We start from the raw sequence: 24,324 nt of genomic DNA, 5'->3' as shown, positions 1-24,324 counted from the left end.
GTTCTGTTCCTCCTGAACAGCTTGGTTAGTTACTCTCTGTTCTGTTCCTCCTGAACAGCTTGGTTAGTTACTCTCTGTTCTGTTCCTCCTGAACATCTTGGTCAGTTACTCTCTGTTCTGTTCCTCCTGAACAGCTTGGTTAGTTACTCTCTGTTCTGTTCCTCCTGAACAGCTTGGTTAGTTACTCTCTGTTCTGTTCCTCCTGAACAGCTTGGTTAGTTACTCTCTGTTCTGTTCCTCCTGAACAGCTTGGTTAGTTACTCTCTGTTCTGTTCCTCCTGAACAGCTTGGTTAGTTACTCTCTGTTCTGTTCCTCCTGAACAGCTTGGTTAGTTACTCTCTGTTCTGTTCCTCCTGAACAGCTTGGTTAGTTACTCTCTGTTCTGTTCCTCCTGAACAGCTTGGTTAGTTACTCTCTGTTCTGTTCCTCCTGAACAGCTTGGTTAGTTACTCTCTGTTCTGTTCCTCCTGAACAGCTTGGTTAGTTACTCTCTGTTCTGTTCCTCCTGAACAGCTTGGTTAGTTACTCTCTGTTCTGTTCCTCCTGAACATCTTGGTCAGTTACTCTCTGTTCTGTTCCTCCTGAACAGCTTGGTTAGTTACTCTCTGTTCTGTTCCTCCTGAACAGCTTGGTTAGTTACTCTCTGTTCTGTTCCTCCTGAACAGCTTGGTTAGTTACTCTCTGTTCTGTTCCTCCTGAACAGCTTGGTTAGTTACTCTCTGTTCTGTTCCTCCTGAACAGCTTGGTTAGTTACTCTCTGTTCTGTTCCTCCTGAACATCTTGGTTAGTTACTCTCTGTTCTGTTCCTCCTGAACAGCTTGGTCAGTTACTCTCTGTTCTGTTCCTCCTGAACAGCTTGGTTAGTTACTCTCTGTTCTGTTCCTCCTGAACAGCTTGGTTAGTTACTCTCTGTTCTGTTCCTCCTGAACAGCTTGGTTAGTTACTCTCTGTTCTGTTCGTCCTGAACAGCTTGGTTAGTTACTCTCTGTTCTGTTCCTCCTGAACAGCTTGGTTAGTTACTCTCTGTTCTGTTCCTCCTGAACATCTTGGTCAGTTACTCTCTGTTCTGTTCCTCCTGAACAGCTTGGTTAGTTACTCTCTGTTCTGTTCCTCCTGAACAGCTTGGTTAGTTACTCTCTGTTCTGTTCCTCCTGAACAGCTTGGTCAGTTACTCTCTGTTCTGTTCCTCCTGAACATCTTGGTTAGTTACTCTCTGTTCTGTTCCTCCTGAACAGCTTGGTCAGTTACTCTCTGTTCTGTTCCTCCTGAACATCTTGGTTAGTTACTCTCTGTTCTGTTCCTCCTGAACAGCTTGGTTAGTTACTCTCTGTTCTGTTCCTCCTGAACATTTTGGTTAGTTACTCTCTGTTCTGTTCCTCCTGAACAGCTTGGTTAGTTACTCTCTGTTCTGTTCCTCCTGAACATCTTGGTCAGTTACTCTCTGTTCTGTTCCTCCTGAACAGCTTGGTTAGTTACTCTCTGTTCTGTTCCTCCTGAACATCTTGGTTAGTTACTCTCTGTTCTGTTCCTCCTGAACAGCTTGGTCAGTTACTCTCTGTTCTGTTCCTCCTGAACAGCTTGGTTAGTTACTCTCTGTTCTGTTCCTCCTGAACAGCTTGGTCAGTTACTCTCTGTTCTGTTCCTCCTGAACAGCTTGGTTAGTTACTCTTTGTTCTGTTCCTCCTGAACAGCTTGGTTAGTTACTCTCTGTTCTGTTCCTCCTGAACAGCTTGGTTAGTTACTCTCTGTTCTGTTCCTCCTGAACAGCTTGGTTAGTTACTCTCTGTTCTGTTCCTCCTGAACAGCTTGGTTAGTTACTCTCTGTTCTGTTCCTCCTGAACAGCTTGGTCAGTTACTCTCTGTTCTGTTCCTCCTGAACAGCTTGGTTAGTTACTCTCTGTTCTGTTCCAGATGACCATTCCCGTGTGAAACTGAAGGCAGAGGGCAACTCCACCAAGGAAGACTACATTAACGCCAGCGTCATAGTAAGATCTCTGACTGCTACTCTTGGGATGGTGATGGACTTTGTCCCGTGGTTGACACAGATGTCATTAATATCCTCTGTCTGTAAACCCCAGATTGACCACGATCCTCGACTGCCTGCTTACATCGCCACCCAGGGACCACTGGCACACACCATCGCTGACTTCTGGCAGGTCAGTGGCTCACATAGTAGCTTGAGTCAGCTGACCAAAATGTTGTTAGGAAAGCGCTTTAATGGCACATGAATAAACTGAAACTTGGAAAAGCTCAGAACAGGGCTGCTTGTGTAAACGCAGCTCTAGTGACACAGTTGATGTAGAAGGACATGGGGCAGTAACTAGTCTGGCTTGTCAATCACAGTATATACCAGTACAGCCCTAGTCTAGCATGTCAATCACAGTATATACCAGTACAGCCCTAGTCTAGCTTGTCAATCACAGTATATACCAGTACAGCCCTAGTCTAGCATGTCAATCACAGTATATACCAGTACAGCCCTAGTCTAGCATGTCAATCACAGTATATACCAGTATAGCCCTAGTCTAGCATGTCAATCACAGTATATACCAGTACAGCCCTAGTCTAGCATGTCAATCACAGTATATACCAGTACAGCCCTAGTCTAGCATGTCAATCACAGTATATACCAGTACAGCCCTAGTCTAGCATGTCAATCACAGTATATACCACTACAGCCCTAGTCTAGCATGTCAATCACAGTATATACCAGTACAGCCCTAGTCTAGCATGTCAATCACAGTATATACCAGTACAGCCCTAGTCTAGCATGTCAATCACAGTATTTTTCCAGTACAGCCCTAGTCTAGCATGTCAATCACAGTATATACCAGTACAGCCATAGTCTAGCTTGTCAATCACAGTATATACCAGTACAGCCCTAGTCTAGCTTGTCAATCACAGTATATACCAGTACAGCCCTAGTCTAGCTTGTCAATCACAGTATATACCAGTACAGCCCTAGTCTAGCATGTCAATCACAGTATATACCAGTACAGCCCTAGTCTAGCATGTCAATCACAGTATATACCAGTACAGCCCTAGTCTAGCATGTCAATCACAGTATATACCAGTACAGCCCTAGTCTGGCTTGTCAATCACAGTATATACCAGTACAGCCCTAGTCTAGCATGTCAATCACAGTATATACCAGTACAGCCCTAGTCTAGCTTGTCAATCACAGTATATACCAGTACAGCCCTAGTCTAGCATGTCAATCACAGTATATACCAGTACAGCCCTAGTCTAGCATGTCAATCACAGTATATACCAGTACAGCCCTAGTCTAGCATGTCAATCACAGTATATACCAGTACAGCCCTAGTCTAGCATGTCAATCACAGTATATACCAGTACAGCCCTAGTCTAGCTTGTCAATCACAGTATATACCAGTACAGCCCTAGTCTAGCATGTCAATCCCAGTATATACCAGTACAGCCCTAGTCTGGCTTGTCAATCACAGTATATACCAGTACAGCCCTAGTCTAGCATGTCAATCACAGTATATACCAGTACAGCCCTAGTCTAGCATGTCAATCCCAGTATATACCAGTACAGCCCTAGTCTAGCATGTCAATCCCAGTATATACCAGTACAGCCCTAGTCTAGCATGTCAATCACAGTATATACCAGTACAGCCCTAGTCTAGCATGTCAATCACAGTATATACCAGTACAGCCCTAGTCTAGCATGTCAATCACAGTATATACCAGTACAGCCCTAGTCTAGCATGTCAATCACAGTATATACCAGTACAGCCCTAGTCTAGCATGTCAATCACAGTATATACCAGTACAGCCCTAGTCTAGCATGTCAATCACAGTATATACCAGTACAGCCCTAGTCTAGCATGTCAATCACAGTATATAACAGTACAGCCCTAGTCTAGCATGTCAATCCCAGTATATACCAGTACAGCCCTAGTCTGGCTTGTCAATCACAGTATATACCAGTACAGCCCTAGTCTAGCATGTCAATCACAGTATATAACAGTACAGCCCTAGTGTAGCATGTCAATCCCAGTATATACCAGTACAGCCCTAGTCTAGCATGTCAATCACAGTATATACCAGTATAGCCCTAGTCTAGCATGTCAATCACAGTATATACCAGTACAGCCCTAGTCTAGCATGTCAATCACAGTATATAACAGTACAGCCCTAGTCTAGCATGCCAATCCCAGTATATACCAGTACAGCCCTAGTCTGGCTTGTCAATCACAGTATATACCAGTACAGCCCTAGTCTAGCATGTCAATCACAGTATATAACAGTACAGCCCTAGTGTAGCATGTCAATCCCAGTATATACCAGTACAGCCCTAGTCTAGCATGTCAATCACAGTATATACCAGTATAGCCCTAGTCTAGCATGTCAATCACAGTATATACCAGTACAGCCCTAGTCTAGCATGTCAATCCCAGTATATACCAGTACAGCCCTAGTCTAGCATGTCAATCACAGTATATACCAGTACAGCCCTAGTCTAGCATGTCAATCACAGTATATACCAGTACAGCCCTAGTCTAGCATGTCAATCACAGTATATAACAGTACAGCCCTAGTCTAGCATGTCAATCCCAGTATATACCAGTACAGCCCTAGTCTGGCTTGTCAATCACAGTATATACCAGTACAGCCCTAGTCTAGCATGTCAATCACAGTATATAACAGTACAGCCCTAGTCTAGCATGTCAATCCCAGTATATACCAGTACAGCCCTAGTCTGGCTTGTCAATCACAGTATATACCAGTACAGCCCTAGTCTAGCATGTCAATCACAGTATATAACAGTACAGCCCTAGTCTAGCATGTCAATCCCAGTATATACCAGTACAGCCCTAGTCTAGCTTGTCAATCACAGTATATACCAGTACAGCCCTAGTCTAGCATGTCAATCACAGTATATACCAGTACAGTCCTAGTCTAGCTTGTCAATCACAGTATATACCAGTACAGCCCTAGTCTAGCATGTCAATCACAGTATATACCAGTACAGCCCTAGTCTAGCATGTCAATCACAGTATATACCAGTACAGTCCTAGTCTAGCATGTCAATCACAGTATATACCAGTACAGTCCTAGTCTAGCATGTCAATCACAGTATATACCAGTACAGTCCTAGTCTAGCATGTCAATCACAGTATATACCAGTACAGTCCTAGTCTAGCATGTCAATCACAGTATATACCAGTACAGTCCTAGTCTAGCATGTCAATCACAGTATATACCAGTACAGTCCTAGTCTAGCATGTCAATCACAGTATATACCAGTACAGCCCTAGTCTAGCATGTCAATCACAGTATATACCAGTACAGTCCTAGTCTAGCATGTCAATCACAGTATATACCAGTACAGCCCTAGTCTAGCATGTCAATCACAGTATATACCAGTACAGCCCTAGTCTAGCATGTCAATCACAGTATATACCAGTACAGTCCTAGTCTAGCATGTCAATCACAGTATATAACAGTACAGCCCTAGTCTAGCATGTCAATCCCAGTATATACCAGTACAGCCCTAGTCTGGCTTGTCAATCACAGTATATACCAGTACAGCCCTAGTCTAGCATGTCAATCACAGTATATAACAGTACAGCCCTAGTCTAGCATGTCAATCCCAGTATATACCAGTACAGCCCTAGTCTGGCTTGTCAATCACAGTATATACCAGTACAGCCCTAGTCTAGCATGTCAATCACAGTATATACCAGTACAGTCCTAGTCTAGCATGTCAATCACAGTATATACCAGTACAGTCCTAGTCTAGCATGTCAATCACAGTATATACCAGTACAGCCCTAGTCTAGCATGTCAATCACAGTATATACCAGTACAGTCCTAGTCTAGCATGTCAATCACAGTATATACCAGTACAGCCCTAGTCTAGCATGTCAATCACAGTATATACCAGTACAGCCCTAGTCTAGCATGTCAATCACAGTATATACCAGTACAGTCCTAGTCTAGCATGTCAATCACAGTATATAACAGTACAGCCCTAGTCTAGCATGTCAATCCCAGTATATACCAGTACAGCCCTAGTCTGGCTTGTCAATCACAGTATATACCAGTACAGCCCTAGTCTAGCATGTCAATCACAGTATATAACAGTACAGCCCTAGTCTAGCATGTCAATCCCAGTATATACCAGTACAGCCCTAGTCTGGCTTGTCAATCACAGTATATACCAGTACAGCCCTAGTCTAGCATGTCAATCACAGTATATACCAGTACAGCCCTAGTCTAGCATGTCAATCACAGTATATACCAGTACAGCCATAGTCTAGCATGTCAATCACAGTATATAACAGTACAGCCCTAGTCTAGCATGTCAATCACAGTATATACCACTACAGCCCTAGTCTAGCATGTCAATCACAGTATATACCAGTACAGCCCTAGTCTAGCATGTCAATCACAGTATATACCAGTACAGTCCTAGTCTAGCTTGTCAATCACAGTATATACCAGTACAGCCCTAGTCTAGCATGTCAATCACAGTATATACCAGTACAGCCCTAGTCTAGCATGTCAATCACAGTATATACCAGTACAGCCCTAGTCTGGCTTGTCAATCACAGTATATACCAGTACAGTCCTAGTCTAGCATGTCAATCACAGTATATACCAGTACAGTCCTAGTCTAGCATGTCAATCACAGTATATACCAGTACAGTCCTAGTCTAGCATGTCAATCACAGTATATACCAGTACAGTCCTAGTCTAGCATGTCAATCACAGTATATACCAGTACAGTCCTAGTCTAGCATGTCAATCACAGTATATACCAGTACAGTCCTAGTCTAGCATGTCAATCACAGTATATACCAGTACAGCCCTAGTCTAGCATGTCAATCACAGTATATACCAGTACAGTCCTAGTCTAGCATGTCAATCACAGTATATACCAGTACAGCCCTAGTCTAGCATGTCAATCACAGTATATACCAGTACAGCCCTAGTCTAGCTTGTCAATCACAGTATATACCAGTACAGCCCTAGTCTAGCATGTCAATCACAGTATATACCAGTACAGTCCTAGTCTAGCATGTCAATCACAGTATATACCAGTACAGTCCTAGTCTAGCATGTCAATCACAGTATATACCAGTACAGCCCTAGTCTAGCATGTCAATCACAGTATATACCAGTACAGCCCTAGTCTAGCATGTCAATCACAGTATATACCAGTACAGTCCTAGTCTAGCATGTCAATCACAGTATATAACAGTACAGCCCTAGTCTAGCATGTCAATCCCAGTATATACCAGTACAGCCCTAGTCTGGCTTGTCAATCACAGTATATACCAGTACAGCCCTAGTCTAGCATGTCAATCACAGTATATAACAGTACAGCCCTAGTCTAGCATGTCAATCCCAGTATATACCAGTACAGCCCTAGTCTGGCTTGTCAATCACAGTATATACCAGTACAGCCCTAGTCTAGCATGTCAATCACAGTATATACCAGTACAGCCCTAGTCTAGCTTGTCAATCACAGTATATACCAGTACAGCCCTAGTCTAGCATGTCAATCACAGTATATACCAGTACAGCCCTAGTCTAGCATGTCAATCACAGTATATACCAGTACAGCCATAGTCTAGCATGTCAATCACAGTATATACCAGTACAGCCATAGTCTAGCATGTCAATCACAGTATATACCAGTACAGCCCTAGTCTAGCTTGTCAATCACAGTATATACCAGTACAGCCCTAGTCTAGCATGTCAATCACAGTATATACCAGTACAGCCCTAGTCTAGCATGTCAATCACAGTATATACCAGTACAGCCATAGTCTAGCATGTCAATCACAGTATATACCAGTACAGCCATAGTCTAGCATGTCAATCACAGTATATACCAGTACAGTCCTAGTCTAGCATGTCAATCACAGTATATACCAGTACAGCCCTAGTCTAGCATGTCAATCACAGTATATACCAGTACAGCCCTAGTCTAGCATGTCAATCACAGTATATACCAGTACAGCCCTAGTCTGGCATGTCAATCACAGTATATACCAGTACAGCCCTAGTCTAGCATGTCAATCCCAGTATATACCAGTACAGTCCTAGTCTAGCATGTCAATCACAGTATATACCAGTACAGCCCTAGTCTAGCATGTCAATCACAGTATATACCAGTACAGCCCTAGTCTAGCATGTCAATCACAGTATATACCAGTACAGCCCTAGTCTAGCATGTCAATCACAGTATATACCAGTACAGCCCTAGTCTAGCTTGTCAATCACAGTATATACCAGTACAGCCCTAGTCTAGCATGTCAATCACAGTATATAACAGTACAGTCCTAGTCTAGCATGTCAATCACAGTATATACCAGTACAGTCCTAGTCTAGCATGTCAATCACAGTATATACCAGTACAGCCCTAGTCTAGCATGTCAATCACAGTATATACCAGTACAGTCCTAGTCTAGCATGTCAATCCCAGTATATACCAGTACAGCCCTAGTCTAGCATGTCAATCACAGTATATAACAGTACAGCCCTAGTCTAGCATGTCAATCCCAGTATATACCAGTACAGCCCTAGTCTGGCTTGTCAATCACAGTATATACCAGTACAGCCCTAGTCTAGCATGTCAATCACAGTATATACCAGTACAGCCCTAGTCTAGCATGTCAATCACAGTATATACCAGTACAGCCCTAGTCTAGCATGTCAATCACAGTATATACCAGTACAGCCCTAGTCTAGCTTGTCAATCACAGTATATACCAGTACAGCCCTAGTCTAGCATGTCAATCACAGTATATAACAGTACAGTCCTAGTGTAGCATGTCAATCACAGTATATAACAGTACAGCCCTAGTGTAGCATGTCAATCCCAGTATATACCAGTACAGCCCTAGTCTAGCATGTCAATCACAGTATATACCAGTACAGCCCTAGTCTAGCATGTCAATCACAGTATATACCAGTACAGTCCTAGTCTAGCATGTCAATCACAGTATATACCAGTACAGCCCTAGTCTAGCATGTCAATCACAGTATATACCAGTACAGCCCTAGTCTAGCTTGTCAATCACAGTATATACCAGTACAGCCCTAGTCTAGCATGTCAATCACAGTATATAACAGTACAGTCCTAGTGTAGCATGTCAATCACAGTATATAACAGTACAGCCCTAGTGTAGCATGTCAATCCCAGTATATACCAGTACAGCCCTAGTCTGGCTTGTCAATCACAGTATATACCAGTACAGCCCTAGTCTAGCATGTCAATCACAGTATATACCAGTACAGCCCTAGTCTAGCTTGTCAATCACAGTATATACCAGTACAGCCCTAGACTGGCTTGTCAATCACAGTATATACCAGTACAGCCCTAGTCTAGCATGTCAATCACAGTATATACCAGTACAGTCCTAGTCTAGCATGTCAATCACAGTATATACCAGTACAGTCCTAGTCTAGCATGTCAATCACAGTATATACCAGTACAGTCCTAGTCTAGCATGTCAATCACAGTATATACCAGTACAGTCCGCTGTGTGACAGTGTGTTGTTTTACTATAGATGGTGTGGGAGAACGGCTGCACAGTGATAGTGATGATGACAGCCCTGGTTGAGGACGGAGAGACTCAGTGTGTTCGCTACTGGCCTGACGAGGGATCCTCCCTCTACCACATCTACGAGGTGAGGGGTTTATATATATATATCGTTATCGGTAGTTCTCAATCCTGGTCCTTAGCAACTACACACCTGATTTCAAATCATCGAAATCTGATGACGAGTTGATGATTTCAATCAGGTGTGTAGTTGCTAGGGCAAAAAAAAAAAACTAAAATGTACACACCTTTGGGTCCCAAGGACCAGGATTGAGAACCAGTGCTCTATAGCGTATCTCTGTATTAACAGCACTATTCAATGTGGTACGTACAGATGATTGCTAGAAGGAAAAATACGTCTCAGAACATGATAATTGGATATACAGTCATGAGGACACATAGCCACGATCCACCCACCATTCTACTGCGGTCGTTCTAATTATATTGTGGTAAAGGGGAAAGGGGGATACCTAGACAGTTGTACAACTGAATGCCTTTAACTGAAATGTGTCTTCCCCATTAAACCCAACCCCTCTGAATCAGAGAGGTACGGGGGGGGGGGGGGGGGGGCTGCCATAATCGACATCCACGTCTCCGGCGCCCGGGGGAACAGTAGGTTAACTGCCTTGTTCAGGGGCCCACTCAGTGTTATTAAATAATATTTGTTCCCGACAAGGTGAACTTGGTCTCTGAACACATCTGGTGTAAGGACTTCCTGGTTCGTAGTTTCTACCTGAAGAACGTTCAGACCCAGGAGACTCGAACCCTGACACAGTTCCACCTGCTCAGCTGGCCCGCCAACGGAATCCCTACCTCCACACGCCCTCTGCTGGACTTCCGCAGGTACTGCAGACGTTGTCTGTTCATGCAGCTTGACATACAGTACACCACTGGGCAGTATCACTTAATTCACTGCAACTTAACTGCTCTTGATAGTATCACTGCTCTTGATAGTATCACTGCTCTTTAATAAGCTTTACGTATCGGGTCTGACGAAGGCCTTGAGGCCGATATGTAAAGGTTATTCAAAAGCAGTGATACTATGCAGTGATACTAGCCAGAGCAGTGATACTATCAGGAGCAGTGATACTAGCCAGAGCAGAGATACTATCAGGAGCAGAGATACTAGCCAGAGCAGTGATACTATCAGGAGCAGTGATACTAGCCAGAGCAGTGATACTATCATGAGCAGTGATACTATCCAGAGCAGTGATACTATCAGGAGCAGTGATACTATTCAGAGCAGTGATACTATCAAGAGCAGTGATACTATCCAGAGTAGTGATACTACCCAGAGCAGTGATACTAGCCAGAGCAGTGATACTATCAGGAGCAGTGATACTATCCAGAGCAGTGATACTAGCCAGAGCAGCGATAATATCTTGAGCAGTGTACAGATTTCTTATTTTTTCTCATCTTATTCAACTGTTACCAGGCAACTAAGATAGCTCAGATGTGCAGGTGCCTTTTGAATGTTTAACTGCGACTTGACTACCATGACCTTGTCCTGACAGTTTTACTGTGTATGTACAGTAGCTGGCTGTAAATGACTGTGTGGTCAAATACTGTCCTATGTAATGGCTGTGTGGCCAGGCCAAATAATGTCCTATGGAATGACTATGTGGCCAGTCCAAATACTGTCCTATGTAATGACTGTGTGGCCAGTCCAAATACTGTCCTATGTAATGGCTGTGTGGCCAGTCCAAATACTGTCCTATGTAATGACTGTGTGGCCAGTCCAAATACTGTCCTATGTAATGACTGTGTGGCCAGTCCAAATACTGTCCTATGTAATGACTGTGTGGCCAGTCCAAATACTGTCCTATGTAATGACTGTGTGGCCAGTCCAAATACTGTCCTATGTAATGGCTGTGTGGCCGGTCCAATTACTGTCCTATGTAATGGCTGTGTGGCCAGTCCAAATACTGTCCTATGTAATGGCTGTGTGGCCAGTCCAAATACTGTCCTATGTAATGGCTGTGTGGCCAGACCAAATACTGTCCTATGTAATGGCTGTGTGGCCAAATACTGTCCTATGTAATGACTGTGTGGCCAGTCCAAATACTGTCCTGTGTGGCCAAATACTGTACTATGTAATGACTGTGTGGCCAGTCCAAATACTGTCCTATGTAATGGCTGTGTGGCCAGTCCAAATACTGTCCTGTGTGGCCAAATACTGTCCTATGTAATGACTGTGTGGCCAGTCCAAATACTGTCCTATGTAATGGCTGTGTGGCCAGTCCAAATACTTTCCTATGTAATGGCTGTGTGGCCAGTCCAAATACTGTCCTATGTAATGACTGTGTGGCCAGTCCAATTGCTGTCCTATGTAATGACTGTGTGGCCAGTCCAAATACTGTCCTATGTAATGGCTGTGTGATCAGTATTTACCTGGCTAAAAGAGAAGGATTATAATATCTATTGTTTACAGGAAACCCATTCAACAGTTTTAGATGAAGTTTTGTGGAAAAAGAACTGGGGGGGCAAAATATATTTCTCCCATGGGCAAAGAAATTCAAAAGGGGTGATGGTCTTAATTAACAATAATTTTGATCCAAATGTGCAAATTGTCCAAACAGATCCTCAAGGTAGATGGATTATTTTAAATATGTTATTGGACAATAAACAAATATGGCTCGTTAACCTATACGGTCCGAATAATGATGATCCAAGCTTCTTTGAAAATATATATAAGAATTTATCAACTCTACAAGCAACACTAGACTCTATTATTATAGTGGGAGATTTTAATACGGTCTTAAATACCTCTATAGACCGGAAAGGAAATCACACTACAAACTATCACCCTCAGGCACTTAAGGAAATCATGAATGTCATGGATATATTGGAATTAGTGGATATATGGAGACTTAAATACCCTGATTTAGTGAGATATACATGGCGGAGGCTGAATCAAGCTAGTCGTCTTGACTACTTTCTTATACCATTCTCTCTGGCACCAAAAGTTAAAAAAGTGTTGATAGGGGATAGAATGCGGTCGGATCATCACATAATTGGCATATATATTTCTCTTACAGAATTTCCACGTGGGCGAGGATATTGGAAATTTAATCAAAGTCTACTAGATGATAAATTGTTTAGAACTAGGACAGAAGATTTTATAACTGACTTTTTCAGACATAACATAGGTACAGCAGATCCCCTTATTGTATGGGACACTTTTAAGTGTGCCTTTAGAGGCCATGCAATTCAGTACTCATCTATAAAACAAAAGCAATTTAGATCAAAAGAGTCCATATTAACAAAGGAAATTGAAGGACTAACAGTACAGTTAGATAGCAATAAAAACGGTACCATAGAGGCACAGAATAAGTTAGAGGAAAAACAAAAAGAAATGGAGGAACTTATTCAAAATAAAGCGAACTGGATGGAATATGGGGAAAAATGCACCAAATTATTTTTCAATCTTCAATATAGAAATGCTACCAAAAAATTTTTATTCAAACTTGTTACAAATGATGGAGTCACGCATGATTCACCAAAAGATATTTTGAAAGAGGAAGTAAAGTACTTTAAGAATATGTTTTCGTTTCAGGCTCCTCCATCTCCACTAACTGAAACTAATTGTATGGATTTTTTTCCTATTAATAATGTAAAATTAACATCTGTACAGAAAGACTCATGTGAAGGCCAAATTACAGAGGAGGAACTGCTTGATGCAATTGGGGCCTTTAAAGATGGGAAAACTCCAGGGCTGGATGGCATACCAGTGGAAGTATAGAAAACTTTTTTTGATATACTCAAAGGACCATTATTAGCTTGTTTTAACCACTCCTATATAAATGGTAGATTGTCAGACACGCAACAAGAAGGTCTGATATCGTTATTACTGAAACAGGACCCAAGTGGTATATATAAAGATCCAGTCCAATTAAAAAATTGGAGACCTCTTACACTTCAGTGTTGTGATGCAAAAATCCTAGCAAAATGCTTGGCGCATAGAATAAAAAAAGTTTTGTCAGATATTATTCATCCTAATCAGACAGGTTTTTTACATGGACGATACATTGGAGATAATATAAGACAAGTACTGGAAACAATAGAACACTATGAAATATCGGGGACACCAGGCCTGGTTTTCATAGCTGATTTTGAAAAGGCTTTTGATAAAGTACGACTGGAGTTTATATATAAATGCCTAGAATATTTCAATTTTGGGGATTCTCTTATAAAATGGGTTAAAATTATGTATAGTAACCCTAGGTGTAAAATAGTAAATAATGGCTACATCTCAGAAAGTTTTAAACTATCTAGAGGAGTAAAACAAGGTTGTCCACTATCGGCATATCTATTTATTATTGCCATCGAAATGTTAGCTGTTAAAATTAGATCAAACATTAATATTAAGGGATTAGAAATCCGTGGCTTAAAAACTAAGGTGTCATTGTACGCTGATGATTCATGTTTTCTTTTAAAACCACAACTAGAGTCTCTCCAGGGCCTCATAGAGGATCTAGATACCTTTGCTATCCTCTCTGGATTAAAACCAAATTATGATAAATGTACCATATTACGTATTGGATCACTAAAAAATACACATTTTATATTGCCATGTAGTTTACCAATTAAATGGTCTGACGGAGATGTGGACATACTCGGTATAAAAATCCCAAAAGAAAGAAATGATCTCACTCCAATACATTTTTATAGAAAGTTAGCAAAAATAGATAAGATCTTGCTACCATGGAAAGGAAAATACCTGTCTATTTGTGGAAAAATCACCCTGATTAACTCTTTAGTCATATCACAGTTTACTTATTTGCTTATGGTTTTGCCTACACCTAGTGACCTGCTTTTTAAATTATATGAACAAAAAATATTCCATTTTATTTGGAACGGCAAGCCAGATAAAATTAAAAGGGCCTATTTATATAACGAATATGAATTCGGAGGGCAGAAATTATTAAATATTAAAGCATTAGACCTCTCACTAAAGGCATCAGTCATACAAAAGTTATACTTAAATCCAAACTGGTTCTCTAGTAAATTGGTACGAATGTCTCATCCTATATTCAAGAAGGGCCTTTTCCCCTTTATTCAGATTACACCTGCTCACTTTCGGTTGTTTGAAAAGGAAATAATCTCCAAAATATCCTTATTTTTTAAACAAGCCTTAGAAAGTTGGTTGCAATTTCAGTTTAATCCACCTGAAAGGACGGAACAAATAGTACAACAAATATTGTGGTTAAATTCAAATATAGTAATTGATAAAAAAACTGTATTTATTGAAGAAATGTTTAAAAAAGGTATAATTTTTGTGAATGATGTCATAAATAGGACTGGTGGAGTTATGTCACACATGCAGCTAACACAGACATATGGAAATGTCTGCTCTACCCAAAATTACAACCAATTAATTGCAGCATTACCACAAAAATGGAAGAGGCAAGTAGAAGGGGAAAAAAGTAAGGAACTTGTATGTCGGCCCTGTATTAAAGAACATAAATGGTTAAAGAAAAGTGTGATAAATAAAAACATATACCAATTTCATTTAAGGACCAAAAAACTGACAGCTGTGCCATATAAATTGCAAAATAGTTGGGAAGAGATTTTCGATGTACCCATTCCATGGCACATGGTTTATGAATTGATACGCAAAACAACGCCGGATTCAAAACTTCGAATTTTTCAATTTAAATTACTGTACAAAACTCTTGCAACTAATAGAATGTTATATATATGGGGTATACAATCTTCCCAGCTCTGCAGATTCTGTTGTGAGGAGGCAGAGTCATTAGATCATTTATTTTGGTATTGTCCATATGTAGCTCGTTTTTTGTCAGAGGTCCAGGAATGGCTGAAGAATTGCAACATTTGCCTAAAACTAACGCTACAGATAGCAATACCGGGGGATTTGAAAAGCCATAGTCAATCAATCAATAATATAATAATTATTTTAGCAAAAATGTTTATTTTTAATTTACAATCTATAGAAGCTATGAGAATAGGAAGGTTCAAGTCATTTGTGAAGCATCACAGCACAGTTGAAAAATATATGGCAAATAAAAATCCGAAATGGATGATGTTGGAAGATAGATGGGAGGGGTTGAGTGGAACTGAAGGGTGGGACTAATAACAAGATAAACAATGTAGGGCATACGGGATCTGTGAAATGTGTATAGGTGCGGAGCTTTTGTGAAATAGCACAGTTACAAGTGGAAATAAAATTGGATGGACAACAGAAATAGAGGAAGGACTAAGAACAAATAAGAGAGAACTATTGTAAAGTGGACTGTGTCTGTAAGATGGGTATAAGATGTATAAATTGAAGGTAAAAGCAGAAGTGTTTATTAGTTTACTCCAATTGGGGGATCGGTGGTAGGGTGCGGGGAATAATAATAAAGGTATATTCTTTTAAAAAAGTATGTATGTCTATATAGGTATGTGTATGTATATATGTGTATATGTATGCATGCGTGTATATATACAGTGGGGAGAACAAGTATTTGATACACTGCCGATTTTGCAGGTTTTCCTACTTACAAAGCATGTAGAGGTCTGTAATTTTTATCATAGGTACACTTCAACTGTGAGAGACGGAATCTAAAACAAAAATCCAGAAAATCACATTGTATGATTTTTAAGTAATTAATTTGCATTTTACTGCATGACATAAGTATTTGATACATCAGAAAAGCAGAACTTAATATTTGGTACAGAAACCTTTGTTTGCAATTACAGAGATCATACGTTTCCTGTAGTTCTTGACTAGGTTTGCACACACTGCAGCAGGGATTTTGGCCCACTCCTCCCTACAGATCTTCTCCAGATCCTTCAGGTTTCGGGGCTGTCGCTGGGCAATACGGAGTTTCAGCTCCCTCCAAAGATTTTCTATTGGGTTCAGGTCTGGAGACTGGCTAGGCCACTCCAGGACCTTGAGATGCTTCTTACGGAGCCACTCCTTAGTTGCCATGGCTGTGTGCTTTGTGTCGTTGTCATGCTGGAAGACCCAGCCACGACCCATCTTCAATGCTCTTACTGAGGGAAGGAGGTTGTTGGCCAAGATCTCGCGATACATGGCCCCATCCATCCTCCCCTCAATACGGTGCAGTCGTCCTGTCCCCTTTGCAGAAAAGCATCCCCAAAGAATGATGTTTCCACCTCCATGCTTCACGGTTGGGATGGTGTTCTTGGGGTTGTACTCATACTTCTTCTTCCTCCAAACACGGCGAGTGGAGTTAGACCAAAAAGCTCTATTTTTGTCTCATCAGACCACATGACCTTCTCCCATTCCTCCTCTGGATCATCCAGATGGTCATTGGCAAACTTCAGACAGGCCTGGACATGCACTGGCTTAAGTAGGGGGACCTTGCGTGCGCTGCAGGATTTTAATCCATGACGGCGTAGTGTGTTACTAATGGTTTTCTTTGAGACTGTGGTCCCAGCTCTCTTCAGGTCATTGACCAGGTCCTGCCGTGTAGTTCTGGGCTGATCCCTCACCTTCCTCATGATCATTGATGCCCCACGAGGTGAAATCTTGCATGGAGCCCCAGACCGAGGGTGATTGACCGTCATCTTGAACTTCTTCCATTTTCTAATAATTGCGCCAACAGTTGTTTCCTTCTCACCAAGCTGCTTGCCTATTGTCCTATAGCCCATCCCAGCCTTGTGCAGGTCTACAATTTTATCCCTGATGTCCTTACACAGCTCTCTGGTCTTGGCCATTGTGGAGAGGTTGGAATATGTTTGATTGAGTGTGTGGACAGGTGTCTTTTATACAGGTAACGAGTTCAAACAGGTGCAGTTAATACAGGTAATGAGTGGAGAACAGGAGGGCTTCTTAAAGAAAAACTAACAGGTCTGTGAGAGCCGGAATTCTTACTGGTTGGTAGGTGATCAAATACTTATGTCATGCAATAAAATGCAAATTAATTATTTAAAAATCATACAATGTGATTTTCTGGATTTTTGTTTTAGATTCCGTCTCTCACAGTTGAAGTGTACCTATGATAAAAATTACAGACCTCTACATGCTTTGTAAGTAGGAAAACCTGCAAAATCGGCAGTGTATCAAATACTTGTTCTCCCCACTGTATATATATTTACCCAAAAAAATATGGGGGACTGGAAATGATGCAGACAATTACATTGGAAGCAACATTCTTTCCGCAAGATTAAGCTGATCCACCCCCCAAAGAAAAAAAATAAAAATAATAAAAATAATAAAATAAAAATTTAAAAATTTAAAATTAAAAAAAAATGGCTGTGTGGCCAGTCCAAATACTGTCCTATGTGATGTGAAGTGATGTTTGAACATTGTAAGATTAATGAAGAAACTGTGTATATTTGCCTTCATTTATTTGTTTGAGCTCATGTTTTTCCACTTCGTTGTCCTTCCCTGATAGCCTCCTTTACTTTGTCCATTTCTCTTTCCTAGTAAATCTTTACCTACCTTCCTCACTAGCTCTCTCTTTTTCTCAGTCCCCCCTCTCTCTGTACCTCCTTATCTTATCTTATCTCTCTGTACCTCCTTATCTTATCTCTCTGTACCTCCTTATCTTATCTCTCTGTACCTCCTTATCTTATCTTATCTCTCAGTCCCCCCTCTCTCTGTCCCCCCTTATCTTATCTCTCTGTACCTCCTTATCTTATCTCTCTGTACCTCCTTATCTTATCTCTCTGTACCTCCTTATCTTATCTCACTGTACCTCCTTATCTGGTTACCTCTCTCTTTCTCTCAGTGACGGTGGTCAGCTTTTGGTCCTTGGGATTCCCACATCTCCCAGTGGCATTTTTGTGATTTGCAGCTAGTAGTCTGGGTCCAGTTGCATAGTCACAAAAATGATCATTGGCAGGTGTGACTGCAGCAGGAGTCGACGCTGGCCGGATAGTCCATCCGTCGCCCCCCTTCATTCCTTTCCTTCTTTCCGTCCTTCTTTTCTTCCTTCCTTCCCTCCCTCCTTAAATCCTCTACTCCGCCTTGACTTTCTGTCCTTTCCACTGATGGGATGAGTTTCTCTAACCTCAACCTCAAAGACTAATATGTTGTAACTACCTGTAGTTCATATCCAGGCCTCCAGGCAGAGACCTTGTTTTTCTGTGTGTATTTGAAGACCAGTAAAGCAGAAACAGTACTTGTATGCAGCATCCAATCTAGACGTGTCTGTTAACATTACATTTTGTGGTATTGTTCTCTTTCCTTCCTCCTCTCCCTCCTTCTCTCCCTCCACTCCCTCCCTCCCTCCTTCTCTCCCTCCACTCCCTCCCTCCCTCCTTCTCTCCCTCCACTCCCTCCCTCCCTCCTTCTCTCCCTCCACTCCCTCCCTCCTTCTCTCCCTCCACTCCCTCCCTCCTTTTCTCCCTCCACTCCCTCCCTCTCTCCCACCCTCCTTCCTTCTCTCCCTCCACTCCCTCCCTCCTCTCCCTCTACTCCCTCCCTCTCTCCCACCCTCCCTCCCTCTCTCCCACCCCCTCCCTCTCTCCCACCCACCCTCTCTCTATCCCACCCCCCCTCCCCCCTCCCCTCTCACTCCCTCTATCCCACCCCCTCCCTCTCACCCACCCCCCATCCCTCCTACCCCCCATCCCTCCCTGCTACCCCCCATCCCTCCTACCCCCCATCCCGCCCTCCCTCCTACCCCCCATCCCTCCTACCCCCCATCCCTCCCTGCTACCCCCCATCCCTCCTACCCCCCATCCCGCCCTCCCTCCCACCCCCGTCCCTCCCTCCCATCGTGTCTCCCTCCAACAGGAAGGTGAATAGGTGTTACAGAGGTAGATCCTGCCCCATTATCGTCCACTGCAGGTAAACCTACAGCTCTAACCCAGTTTCTCTACACAGAGGTAAAGACTGGTCCCAGATCTGTTTGTACTGTCTTACTCAACTTCAATTGTCATTTTTCATTGACAATGGACCATAGGACTTGACTGTACAGCCCATCCAGATGTGGAACCAGACTAGAAGAGACTACCTGTACTTTGTAGTCAGTCTGACAAATCAAACTCCTCTACTGTGTGTCTCTATCATAGGAAAATCATTATAGAAAAGGCTTGGAACCTCTAACTCTGACAATTTGACTGGTAAAACTCATTATGCCATTGCAATGGATGCCAGTTCACCCATTATGCCATCATTGACTTGAATGGGGAAACCCGTTCTATAGATTCTATTTCTGTGGTCTTTGTGACGTGCCGTGTGATCTGATGAGGTATTCCCTGTCTCGTACAGTGACGGCACTGGCAGAACCGGAACCTACATCCTTATTGACATGGTCCTCAATCGCATGGCGAAGGGTGAGTCAGACATCTTGATCTTGTCAGACGTCTTTGATAGTTTGGCCTTGTAGTTTTATATCACTAGATAGACACTTATACAGTGTTGTGACTCCATGTTGGTGAATACGAATAGGATAATGCATATGATGTGTTTCCAGGTGTGAAGGAGATTGATATTGCTGCAACATTGGAACACATTCGAGACCAGAGACCGAACTTAGTTCACACCAAGGTAAAACATTATGAACACCTGCTGTTTCCACGACAGAGATTGACCAGGTGAATCCGGGGGAAAGCTATGATCCCTTATTGATGTCACTTGTTAAATCCACTTCAATCAGTGTAGATGAAGCGGAGGAGACAACTCAGAGAATGAGCTGGGAAGACAAAAGATGTAAGTGCCTTTGAACGGGGTATGGTAGTAGGTGCCAGGCGTACCGGTTTGTGTCAAGAACTGCAACTCTGCTGGGTTTTTCACACTCAACAGTTTCCCATGTGTATCAAGAATGGTCCACCACCCAAATGACATCCAGCCAACTTGACACAACTGTTGGAAGCATTGGAGTCAACAAATCAAATGTTATTTAAACAATACAAAACATCACACAAACATCGACAACCTCACACAAACATCCACAAACATCCACAACATCACACAAACATCCACAACCTCACACAAACATCGACAACATCACACAAACATCCACAACATCACACAAACATCCACAACCTCACACAAACATCCACAAACATCCACAACCTCACACAAACATCCACAACATCATACAAACATCCACAACCTCATACAAACATCACACAAACATCCACAAACATCCACAACCTCATACAAACATCCACAACATCACACAAACATCCACAACATTACACAAACATCCACAACCTCATACAAACATCCACAAACATCCACAACCTCACACAAACATCCACAACCTCATACAAACATCCACAAACATCCACAACCTCATACAAACATCCACAACCTCACACAAACATCCACAACATCACACAAACATCCACAAACATCGACAACATCTCCCTTGCCCAGACCCACTTGCTCACAACTCCATCTCCTTGAGAAAATTGTGAAAAAGTCATATTCTCAGCGTCACCCAGAAGCTCCTCGACCCATTTCAGTTTGCCTATCAGCCCAGCAGAGGAGTTGATGATGGCATTCTTACTCTCCTTAACATGGTCTATAGAAATCTAGAGGGTGTATTAACATGGTCTATAGACATCTAGAGGGTGTATTAACATGGTCTATAGACATCTAGAGGGTGTATTAACATGGTCTATAGACATCTAGAGGGTGTATTAACATGGTCTATAGACATCTAGAGGGTGTATTAACATGGTCTACAGACATCTAGAGGGTGTATTAACATGGTCTATGGACATCTAGAGGGTGTATTAACATGGTCTATAGACATCTAGAGGGTGTATTAACATGGTCTATAGACATCTAGAGGGTGTATTAACATGGTCTATAGACATCTAGAGGGTGTATTAACATGGTCTATAGACATCTAGAGGGTGTATTAACATGGTCTATAGACATCTAGAGGGTGTATTAACATGGTCTATAGACATCTAGAGGGTGTATTAACATGGTCTATGGACATCTAGAGGGTGTTACTCTCCTTAACATGGTCTATAGACATCTAGAGGGTGTATTAACATGGTCTATAGACATCTAGAGGGTGTATTAACATGGTCTATAGACATCTAGAGGGTGTATTAACATGGTCTATAGACATCTAGAGGGTGTATTAACATGGTCTATAGACATCTAGAGGGTGTATTAACATGGTCTATGGACATCTAGAGGGTGTATTAACATGGTCTATAGACATCTAGAGGGTGTATTAACATGGTCTATGGACATCTAGAGGGTGTATTAACATGGTCTATAGACATCTAGAGGGTGTATTAACATGGTCTATAGACATCTAGAGGGTGTATTAACATGGTCTATAGACATCTAGAGGGTGTATTAACATGGTCTATAGACATCTAGAGGGTGTATTAACATGGTCTATAGACATCTAGAGGGTGTACTCTCCTTAACATGGTCTATAGACATCTAGAGGGTGTATTAACATGGTCTATAGACATCTAGAGGGTGTTACTCTCCTTAACATGGTCTATAGACATCTAGAGGGTGTATTAACATGGTCTATAGACATCTAGAGGGTGTATTAACATGGTCTATAGACATCTAGAGGGTGTTACTCTCCTTAACATGGTCTATAGACATCTAGAGGGTGTATTAACATGGTCTATAGACATCTAGAGGGTGTATTAACATGGTCTATAGACATCTAGAGGGTGTATTAACATGGTCTATAGACATCTAGAGGGTGTATTAACATGGTCTATAGACATCTAGAGGGTGTATTAACATGGTCTATGGACATCTAGAGGGTGTATTAACATGGTCTATAGACATCTAGAGGGTGTATTAACATGGTCTATGGACATCTAGAGGGTGTATTAACATGGTCTATAGACATCTAGAGGGTGTATTAACATGGTCTATAGACATCTAGAGGGTGTATTAACATGGTCTATAGACATCTAGAGGGTGTATTAACATGGTCTATAGACATCTAGAGGGTGTATTAACATGGTCTATGGACATCTAGAGGGTGTATTAACATGGTCTATGGACATCTAGAGGGTGTATTAACATGGTCTATAGACATCTAGAGGGTGTATTAACATGGTCTATAGACATCTAGAGGGTGTATTAACATGGTCTATAGACATCTAGAGGGTGTATTAACATGGTCTATAGACATCTAGAGGGTGTTACTCTCCTTAACATGGTCTATAGACATCTAGAGGGTGTATTAACATGGTCTATAGACATCTAGAGGGTGTATTAACATGGTCTATAGACATCTAGAGGGTGTATTAACATGGTCTATAGACATCTAGAGGGTGTATTAACATGGTCTATAGACATCTAGAGGGTGTATTAACATGGTCTATAGACATCTAGAGGGTGTATTAACATGGTCTATAGACATCTAGAGGGTGTATTAACATGGTCTATGGACATCTAGAGGGTGTATTAACATGGTCTATAGACATCTAGAGGGTGTATTAACATGGTCTATAGACATCTAGAGGGTGTATTAACATGGTCTATGGACATCTAGAGGGTGTATTAACATGGTCTATAGACATCTAGAGGGTGTATTAACATGGTCTATGGACATCTAGAGGGTGTATTAACATGGTCTATGGACATCTAGAGGGTGTATTAACATGGTCTATAGACATCTAGAGGGTGTATTAACATGGTCTATGGACATCTAGAGGGTGTATTAACATGGTCTATAGACATCTAGAGGGTGTATTAACATGGTCTATAGACATCTAGAGGGTGTATTAACATGGTCTATAGACATCTAGAGGGTGTATTAACATGGTCTATAGACATCTAGAGGGTGTATTAACATGGTCTATAGACATCTAGAGGGTGTATTAACATGGTCTATAGACATCTAGAGGGTGTATTAACATGGTCTATAGACATCTAGAGGGTGTATTAACATGGTCTATAGACATCTAGAGGGTGTATTAACATGGTCTATAGACATCTAGAGGGTGTATTAACATGGTCTATGGACATCTAGAGGGTGTATTAACATGGTCTATAGACATCTAGAGGGTGTATTAACATGGTCTATAGACATCTAGAGGGTGTATTAACATGGTCTATAGACATCTAGAGGGTGTATTAACATGGTCTATAGACATCTAGAGGGTGTACTCTCCTTAACATGGTCTATAGACATCTAGAGGGTGTATTAACATGGTCTATGGACAGCTAGAGGGTGTATTAACATGGTCTATAGACATCTAGAGGGTGTATTAACATGGTCTATAGACATCTAGAGGGTGTACTCTCCTTAACATGGTCTATAGACATCTAGAGGGTGTATTAACATGGTCTATAGACATCTAGAGGGTGTATTAACATGGTCTATGGACAGCTAGAGGGTGTATTAACATGGTCTATAGACATCTAGAGGGTGTATTAACATGGTCTATAGACATCTAGAGGGTGTATTAACATGGTCTATGGACATCTAGAGGGTGTTACTCTCCTTAACATGGTCTATGGACATCTAGAGGGTGTATTAACATGGTCTATAGACATCTAGAGGGTGTATTAACATGGTCTATGGACATCTAGAGGGTGTATTAACATGGTCTATAGACATCTAGAGGGTGTATTAACATGGTCTATAGACATCTAGAGGGTGTATTAACATGGTCTATGGACATCTAGAGGGTGTATTAACATGGTCTATAGACATCTAGAGGGTGTATTAACATGGTCTATAGACATCTAGAGGGTGTATTAACATGGTCTATAGACATCTAGAGGGTGTATTAACATGGTCTATGGACATCTAGAGGGTGTATTAACATGGTCTATAGACATCTAGAGGGTGTATTAACATGGTCTAT

The 24,324-nt window shown here is 41.6% G+C and overlaps 1 protein-coding gene across 3 annotated transcripts in view; it reads left to right on the top strand.

Annotated features, from left to right (window-relative positions):
* Positions 1-24,324, top strand: part of ptprna (protein tyrosine phosphatase receptor type Na) — a 105,100-nt gene that overhangs the window by 72,271 nt on the left and 8,505 nt on the right. For 2 of the 3 annotated variants that reach the window (XM_071341509.1, XM_071341510.1), the window contains exons 16-22: positions 1,913-1,986; positions 2,080-2,157; positions 9,554-9,673; positions 10,262-10,428; positions 19,298-19,351; positions 19,775-19,839; positions 19,980-20,053. In XM_071341509.1, coding sequence (XP_071197610.1) covers positions 1,913-1,986; positions 2,080-2,157; positions 9,554-9,673; positions 10,262-10,428; positions 19,298-19,351; positions 19,775-19,839; positions 19,980-20,053 — 632 coding nt within the window. Of the gene's footprint in view, positions 1-1,912; positions 2,158-9,553; positions 9,674-10,261; positions 10,429-19,297; positions 19,352-19,774; positions 19,840-19,979; positions 20,054-24,324 lie in introns of all 3 variants that reach the window. The other variant, XM_071341507.1, reaches the window with a different exon arrangement.

The sequence above is a fragment of the Salvelinus alpinus genome, chromosome 14, assembly GCF_045679555.1.
Source record: "Salvelinus alpinus chromosome 14, SLU_Salpinus.1, whole genome shotgun sequence".
NCBI lineage: Eukaryota > Metazoa > Chordata > Actinopteri > Salmoniformes > Salmonidae > Salvelinus > Salvelinus alpinus.
Note: the sequence above shows the minus strand (reverse complement) of the source record. Positions and strands in the feature narration are given on the sequence as shown.